The 9330-nt window shown below is 37.7% G+C and overlaps 1 protein-coding gene across 1 annotated transcript; it reads right to left on the reverse strand.

The window, feature by feature from the left end:
- Positions 1-5265: 5265 nt before the first annotated feature.
- LOC137733208 (AT-hook motif nuclear-localized protein 22-like) lies at positions 5266-6195 on the reverse strand. The gene has a single exon (XM_068472364.1). It carries the CDS (start codon positions 6193-6195, stop codon positions 5266-5268), a length of 930 nt encoding a protein of 309 aa, XP_068328465.1.
- Between the last annotated feature and the right edge of the window lie 3135 nt (positions 6196-9330).

The raw sequence follows: 9330 nt of genomic DNA on the forward strand, positions 1-9330 counted from the left end.
AGGGGAGATGGTGGGTTTAGCCTCACAATGGGTTGTAATAATGTAGCTTAAATTCGCTTTTTGGGGCTAATTAAACATAAGATCTCTCACTTACAAATGAAAAGAAATATCATTAGACCGTATTACTAAGTAATAACTTTTTCTCTCCTTTTATGTTGCTATACAAGCGACATGCCAACCATAAATGATAGAGGAACAGACCTTAAAAATACAAAGAAAGAACAAAAGTTAAACTTCTGACACGGGCAAGTCTTGGGAGATTGTCATTGGTTTGCAAAAACAATATATATATGCGCTAAGGATGCTATATGGTTAATTTTGCTTCAAGGTAAATGTTAGTTCTGTGTTAGGCGAGCTATGTAGCTAAAGGATAAAGACTAAGACTTGCTTGCATAATTGTTTCAAGAGATGAGCAGTCTTCTAAATATGGTTGTTTTTTTTATACAACAATATTCTACTTTAGGGGTGGAGAATATTCTTATTTAAAAAAAGGGGGAACATGATTCTCAACACAAATATGACACCTTATTACCCTTTATGTGAATCGAAGTTGAGGCCTCTCATATACAAGTGAAAATGAATACTATTTAACCTTAGTACTAGTTGTTGTTGTTGTTGTTGTTGTTTTTTTTTTTTTTTTTTTTTTTGTTGAAAAGGAGGACAACTGGTGGCAAGCTATGATTATCCACTCCTTCCAGGTCGGGGGAGACTATGAGAAATTTCACCTTACCTGTGGCCACAGTCCAGTAAACTCACTACCTCAGAGCATCGAACCTGAAATCTCCCATATTTATTTATTTATTAAGGAGATGCATTTCTCTCCCTTAATTGGGCCATGCTGTAGCTCCATAGTACTAGTTGGTTAACATGATTAAGTTTAGTTTAGTGACTACTTATTTTAACTAATGAAGGGACATAGTACCACTTAGGTTTATGGTATAGGTTGTGGAACATGCATGTATAACTTGGTCTTCAACAAGCGTCAATCTTTATAATAATAACAATTCAACAGGAAAGGACGAACATCTACCGCTTATATATCATGATTAATGTTTTGTAGGACATATCTTTGTGCACGTATAATATGTAATAACTATTAAAAGATTCTATTCAAGGTAAACCGTATGCGGAACACTAATGAATTTATCATCTCTTTGATGGTACAAAATTGTTATATATGCTATGATTGTTTTAAGAGTTTTCATCACTCACAAGACCTTTACAACATTGAATCCATGCATTGTTTTCATTGGATCATACGTGTTTCAATCTACAATTATTATTTTGTATTTTTAGATTTTCGTTCACAAGTACTCTCTTGATCTTGAAATTATATATCTTCTTTAGTCATATGAGTCTTGTATTTGATCCTTTCATAAATGAAATATATATTGTTATCCTATCATAAATGAAATATATATTAATTAGGTGTTATTTTCATTGACGTAAACACAGCCCAATACCTAGACCTATGATCCATAACATACCAATTCCTCAGTTAAACAATCAGTTTCCTGTAAGCATGCATATATATCAATGTTAGCTTATACCCTAATCTGAGTTGAAAATAGATTGATGACATGCCTAACTATATACATATATTGCCTAATTAATAATCTTTATCAAGATTTAACACTCGTGTCAAGTAAGATGGCCGGCGGGGCCCAATTTCATAACAGTGCAGCTAGAATTATAGGATTTGAGAATTAGGATCGAAGAGCTAAGAAGATGAACAAATGATGAATGATTTCTGTTATTACACACTGAAGGAATACAAAGTACTTAGCTGCTATTTATAGAAATAGCTAACTTACAGGTAAGCAACCGCTCCTAACTCTAAACTAACAGGATGGTGCCACTTGTATTACATAAGATGATGTCATCTGCCATTACTCCCCAACTAGGAAATCCCAGCTTGAGATTGTAAGAAGAAGAATAAAAAAAAAAAAAAAACTTTCATATCAAACGGAACGGAATAGAAGCAGAATTCATTTAAAGCTACTGCGCGTACAAATGATATATGCAAACAGTTTCTTCTGATGTTGGAAAGCAGAAGAAGGTGACAGCCTGCCGTTTTTGGATCATGAAATACTTCTACTGCAGGAGTTCATGAATCGATGAAGACGTAGCTATCAATTTCGAAATTCAAATATCAAGAATAGAATATTGACAATTTGTACAGAAAGTCATGATCAGATTGTACTTCAAAGATGATCAAGTGATGCTTATCAAATGTTATATATATATAGCTAAGATGTTTGTGTTGGTACATGAATAATTTTAATATTCGTTTGTGCGTAGTAAAATATATATTTGCGTGTACAATTTACAAGGGATTTTAGAAATATTATATATGCAATTTCTTGGCATATATAAGATTCGAATACTGATTGTGCATAGTAGATATAAGTTGTGTGTGGAATATTATGTGAGGACAGATTCCATTTTTGAAGAATCTAAGGTTTATATCATGATGTAGACAGAAATCCGATTATTTCACGTGCAATAAAACTAAAAGAAGGAAGCGGTGAGCAATAAAGAAAAGTGACTGGAGAATTGGTAAGGGAATTGTTATTAGCACTCTAAAAATCTCATTATACACTCCAAACTTTCAATATTAGGAAAGAAAAATACACTTGTAAGGAACGTAGAATGAGATTTTTGAAGTGCCAATAACACTTCCCATTGGTAATTCACGTGTTAATAGATTATTTGCTACAGTCATATCTCGAAAGTTGATGTTTTGAACTTTTCTTGTTGAATGAACGCTACTTTCATTTCTGGTGCGGTCGTAGAAGAGGTGTTCAATCCCATAAAAGAGGTTTTGTAGAAAGTCATCAAAGCAACAGTCTACTAATAAATGGAGTATTTTGGGGTTTCAAGGGCTTTATTTTATGTCAGTTATTTTCATTTTAATTTCCTAAGTCTTTTAAGTTTTCCAAAAGGTTGTAAAAGGCTTATTTAAGCCATGGCTTTGTAATCATCTTTTCACTTTTTCAATCAAATTATCCTTTAAAATTTTTATCAAACTGGTGGACTCAAATAACTTTGTTCTACAAGGGATTACGCTGGTAACCCTTTCATTGCTTCCTGCGTCATATCACCTTGAAGAAGTTACCTTCCTCACGTAGTTTCTTTTGGAGCATAAAATCAAAACAAGGTTTCTGCCACACATCACCATCTTAAAGATGAGGGAGAACAATGAATGAAAATTAATTAAGTAATAGAAAGGGGAGGAAAATAACTAGTTGAAGTAAATTAATAAGGGAGAGCAAGTGGCCGTCTACCATAGTGGTAAGGAGGAGTGCTGTTCTTTCACCACAGCGTGGATTCGAACTCGGATTTGAGAGGATTTTAAAAGACTTTAAAATCCTAGTGTAGTCAATTAAAAGATTTTAAATGATTTTAGAATCCATTCAAATCTAAGTGTAATCAATTAAAAGATTTTAAAAGATTTTAGAATCCATTCAAATCTAGGTGTAGTCAATTAAAAGATTTTAAAATTCATTCAAATCTAAGTGTATTAAAAAAATCAAGATTTTGGAGGATTTCAATAAGTTGTGGATTTTGTGGGATTTGAGAGCTATAACTAAGACTAAAAAGAATTCAACCTCACCCCCTAGGATTTCAAATCCTTCCACCACAATCCATCACAATCCATTCAAATTCTTTAAAATCCATATGAATTTTGTAGGAGTCTTTAATCATCTTAAATCCTATAAAATCTATCATTTTTAAAATCCGTTAAAATCTTTAGTTTGACTACACCCCCTAACATCTAATCTAACAAATCTATCGTTTGACAAAAATAAAAAAAATTAACAAGGGAGACATTCTTCATTCACTAAATTTTAGTGAAGAGAATCTCAAAGACATGTACTAATCATAAACATATTACATACACACACACATTAGATAAGTGGAACTTTCTCTGGTAATTAGTAATGTCCAGTTAAGAGTACACGAGACTCGGTACTCTCTGATCGATGAAGTGCAGAAATGGGCCTAGACAAACCTATTAGAATCCAAATAGAGAAGCACAGAGCTAGCTAGGGTTTCGGGGACCATGCATATTTGAACAGAAAGAAAATCAAGAAAAAACTAGCAGTACTACAGTTTGTTTTTTTAATTAAAAATAAATAACTAAATTTACTGATCTTAATTTCTCTCAGCTGCTTGATTCACTCCATTCCTTTACTTCTGTGAAGCCAATGTGAGAGAGAGAGAGAGAGAGAGAGAGAGAGAGAGAGGAGATTCACTCCATTCCTTTACTTCTGTGAAGCCAATGTGAGAGAGAGAGAGGGAGGGAGGGAGGGAGGGAGAGAGAGAGAGAGAGAGAGAGAGAGAGAGGAGGGAGTGAGAGTTGAGGTCAGTTTGTTCTGGTTGTTGCCTCGAAAAAGAGCTTTACAGAGCAATGCACGTGTGACCCAGTATCCAATGTCCGTGTCGATCGACCACCTCCATAATAAAACCCTAGCTATCCAAATCACTCGGTCAGAGATTCAGACAGAGAAAAAACCCCCGAGGCCGCCTCTCTTTCTCTCTCCACCACATTTTCTTGGGATATTAAAAGACGTTTTCACCAACCTTGAAACAGTCACGAACTTAAGAGTTACAACAAGCGTCTTTAACTTCCACAACAGCATTGTTACCAAAAAAAAAAACTTCCACAACAACATCAGTAACTGCTTCTAACAATAACAATGAAGAGAAGAAGGAAAATAAATAAAAATTCTGAGCGTGGGAGTCGAAAGGAATACACAGGAAAGTGTGGGTCGTGTAATGATGATTGTTAACAGTGAAAATAAAGGAGGAGAAATAGGGTATTGTAAGACACGAGTAAATCACCCAATTAAGAACTGCAGAAAAAAGGTGAAATAGATGCCAACCTTTTTCATAACATGCTGCTGCTTCATCTCTATGCAGCTACAATCACTTGCGGTGAATTGAAAGTAACTATATATATTCCACTAATAAAAAAAAAAACCAAAACAAACCCCCCACCAAAATCCACCATTTTTGTACATCCAATTCTTCAATCCAAACACCCATTGACGATGAATTAATACCATAATGACCAACTAATCAACATCTTCAACTAACTATTTAATTAAACACAGAACTAAATTTTATAAAATAAGAAGAATGAGCAAAAGCTGTTTAATTTGCAAAAAAAAGGAGAAAGAAAGGGATCCATCGATCTGAGGATTGAGAAAACTTAAAACACAAGTAAACTTCTTTTTTCTTGCTTAATTGATCAGTCAGTCAATAAGGAGGTCGTGCCGTTCCCCAATATGCATCGGCAGGCAATTGGTTTAGTAGACTTTGTGGCATCCCATGAAAAAGCGATGGTGCATTAGGATCTTGCAATAGTTGTTGCTGCTGCTGTTGATGTTCTTGCCCGCCAACCCCTGGAGATCCGAGGGACCTTCCACTTCCTTGTACTTGCCCTGCCGCGGCGAGATCCTCTTCCTCCTCCAAGGGCAGCCTCTCGTAAGCCGCATTCCCAAAAGAGCCGGCCATGATAACAACCGGCCCTGAAGCCAATAGAGGCCCTACCACGGGGCCCCCAACGACTTGGCCTTGTCCGCCGGCTAGGTAGATGGTCAAGCCTGACGTGGCTGGCGGGGCGGGGGGCGGCAAAAAGGACCCAGAAAGGGACAGAATTTCAAACCTGCCGTGTAGAGTGACCACAGCTCCCGGAGAGGCCGGCTGCCTTAGAGTGACATTAGTGACGGTTCCACTGCCGCTGAGAATGCAAACCCCTCTCTGTTTACGCCTTGCGAAAGTCGAGACGCTGTCCATGATGTCGCAGCCGTTGGCGACCTCCATGACGTGGGTTCGGAGTACATTGGCGCTGTCTCGGGTTATGATGATGGGGGGCTTGGCCTTGTTTCTGGAGCCGGCTGGGCGGCCACGGGGCCGTCTGGTGATCTCGGCCTCTCCGGCGCTGGTGTACCCCAGTTGATCTTTTCCCTCCAGAGAGGTGGTAGCGCCCGCGGAGTTCTCATCTCCACCGCCGCGATCACGTTTGATTCCACGGTTGATTCCTCTGCTGTTTTGCTCGTCCTCGGAGTTTTGGTGGTTGAGGTGGTGGGGGTGGAGTTGTGGGAATTGGTGGTGAGGATGCAAGTGAAGGTCTCTTGAAAGAAAAGGAGGTGGGAGTGGACGTCCACGTGCTGCAATTGGATCCATATCTTCTTCTATACTGCTCAAAACCTAGCTAATTTTAGCTCAAGCACCTACAGCTTTCTTTCTCTAGGAAAATTTTGAGAATTAAGAGAGAGAAAGAGAGATTTCTTCTTCTTTCTTCTTGTATTTCCTTCTTTCTTTTGAGAATGAAAAGGGAGGGTTTTGTTATCAGAAAATAAAAAGGGAAAGGGTTTTAATTTTTAGGGCATATAATTACCCACCAAGTACTTAGCTGAAAGAGCTGAAGAGATATCATCAAATCATCTTCTTCCTTCTAGTTACTTGTTCTTCTCATGCATCATCAGCTCATCTTTTTATCATGTGAAGCTAATTGAAAGTAGTTGGTCTTGGTTAAGGGTTTGGGAGAAATAATTAAGAAAGAAATTGAAAGAGGTGAAGTATTAGAGAGAGAGAGAGAGGGAGAGAGTTGGAAGAACTGCTAAGATTGGAATTTGGGCTTTGGGGTTTTTCTTTTGATTGAGAAGACTTTTGAAACCTTGAGAGCTGAGAGAGAGAGAGAGAGAGAGAGAGAGAGTGTTGAGTTGTTTGGCCTTGTTTTTCAGAAGTTTTTGGTTTTTGGTTTTCGGTTTTCCCATGTTGTTTTTGTTGATGAATGGCAGTGCCGTTCCCTTGCTGGCTTAAAAATTTGTTTAGGGTTAGGTCAGAGGAATTAAACTGGATTGAAATTTTTTATTCTGACTGGAACATGGATAATACATCACGTGTTTTTACGTAAGTGGTGGGAAATTTTATTTTTTAAGTTATTAATTTTTTAATACATATATCTCATTATTTGTATAATGATACACTGACACATGATGTATCATCTTGTGTACCAATCACACTGAAAAATCTCTGTACGATGTGGTATCATGGATTCAATTTGATTGGTAGATGGATGCCCTTGATTGAAATCATATTTTCAGATGGTTTTTTGGTAAGACAGCGTGCCCATGGCGGTGTGTGGGTCCCACCTTCATCTCCTTTGTCTCTTACCGCACTTCCAGTGTTGCTAGGCTCCCTAGTCTAGAGGCAACCAATTCCCTAAAATAAATAGTAATTGCTTCTAATGAACTGTAATTGTTCAAGTGCATTTTCATCCCCAAACTGAATAGTCAAGACAATTCGTAGTAAAATATTAGTATTTTTAATTAATTTTTTATATTTTATTTTATTTTTAATTAATTTATATTAGTATTTTATAATTTTTATTAGTGGCTGACGTCACCATAAGGTCAGCCTTGTATTATGTCTCTTAGGCGTTGGGGCCGTGTATTTATGCCTAGTGGAGAGATCGAGCTTGCTTGGAGCCCAAGCTAGTTGATTGGGCTGGAGCCAATTGTTGGGCATTGGGTCATTTAATAGCCAATCCCTAAGGGAATTTGGGCACGCTGGAAGCGGTCTTACTTTCCCTCCCTCCGGATAGACCCAGCAGTTTTAGACACGACAAGGTGGCACGACATGAAAACAACACAAAAATAACAGGTTTCGGGTCAACATGATAACTAATCAGATGATTATCGGGTGACCCGTTAAGAACTCGTTATTAACAGGTTCTTAACTGGTATACACGCGGGTAACATGTGGGTAACTCGTTTCGATCCGTTAAGAAAAAAATTATTTTGATAATTTTAAAGTTTAATTACTAAAAGATTTATTATAAAATACAATAGCCATATTAATATATACAATATATTCTATATTAAATATATAGTTTTGTATTATTATTCTACATAAGTTATAAAAAAAAAAAAAATTTAGTCATTATTTATTTTTATTATGAGAGTTCCTTATTATCATTCATTAACATGTCGTTGTCAAAAATTAAAATAAACTAGTACAATACTTGTATAGGCAAGAACTAAGAAGACATACATACAAGTATGTAAAATGTGAAAGAATACATAAACACTCGTGATTCATCATTATTCCTCCACGAGTAGATAATCGTTACACTTACATTATCATTTAGATTTTTAAAATTGTGACAGCCCGTTCCGAAAATTTTAAAACGTACGCGTGAAAAGACGGTTTTGCCCCTAGTGTGATTTTTACGTGTGTGGTATGTTTTTGGGTTTTCGTTGGCATGTTTTGGGCCACACACACACTCTCCCACACCCCACACCCTTTTCCCCTGCCCTGCACCCTGTCCCGAGCTCCCTTTCCCTCTCATTTCCATCCAAACGTACGGACACACATCCAAAACCCATGAAATCTTCACAGATCGAAGAAAAAAAGTACATATCCATGCTCGTGAGGTCCATTGGAGTCTAACCATACCCATTTCAGGTAAGGATACCTTCGTTTTTCACGTCGAACTCGGGATACCTAATTTTTGGTACTGTTCATGCACACGTAAATTCTTATGTTTTTGGGAATTTCAAGCTTGTAGGAAGCTTGGTGAGGTCCTTAGGAGGCTCGGGGTGGTTTGTTTGAAGGTTTTGGACGTCGGGATCACGAGTTTCGAGGTTGGCCGGAGTTGGGGGTATTTTCCAGGCGAGATTTCGTGGATTTTAGCACTTGAAAGTGGTATGATCTTGTTCCTCTCATTGTAAGCTTCATTTTGGTACCAATTTTGTGAAATTTGGTTGAAAAACGAAGAAGATAGGACGATTTAAAGATTTCCCGATTTTCCGGCGCCGGAGCCTCGCCGGAGAAGACGACGGAATATTCCGTCAGTTTGGACGGAATATTCCTAACGCCGTTGACGGAATCCGTTAAAGTTAACGGAATATTCCTGACGGCGTTAACTGACGCCGTCAGCCACGTGCCTGCGCGTGGCCGTCGCGTGTGGCCGTGCCTTGGCCGGCGCGTGGGGGATGATCCTGAGGTTGAGTAGATCACGTTGGTGTATTCATACACCCCATTTGAGCATTGTATGAGAAGTTATTTCTTAAGTTTGGTTATGTGCTTTAAAATTAACGTTTTTATAGTTGTTTCGCATATAGGTGAATCCTATCTCGAGGACGAGCGTGGTCACTCGAGGCAGTGGGGTTACGACACTTCCACGTACCAGTGAGTGGGCTTTTGGTTTTCCGTATATACCTATATACTTATATTTTCCCAGAAATTCACTTAGAACGTTTATTCGTTATATGCCATGCCTATAGTTTTGCCGTTATTTATGCATTGTTAATT

This window comes from Pyrus communis, chromosome 5 (genome assembly GCF_963583255.1).
Source record: "Pyrus communis chromosome 5, drPyrComm1.1, whole genome shotgun sequence".
Classification (NCBI taxonomy): domain Eukaryota; kingdom Viridiplantae; phylum Streptophyta; class Magnoliopsida; order Rosales; family Rosaceae; genus Pyrus; species Pyrus communis.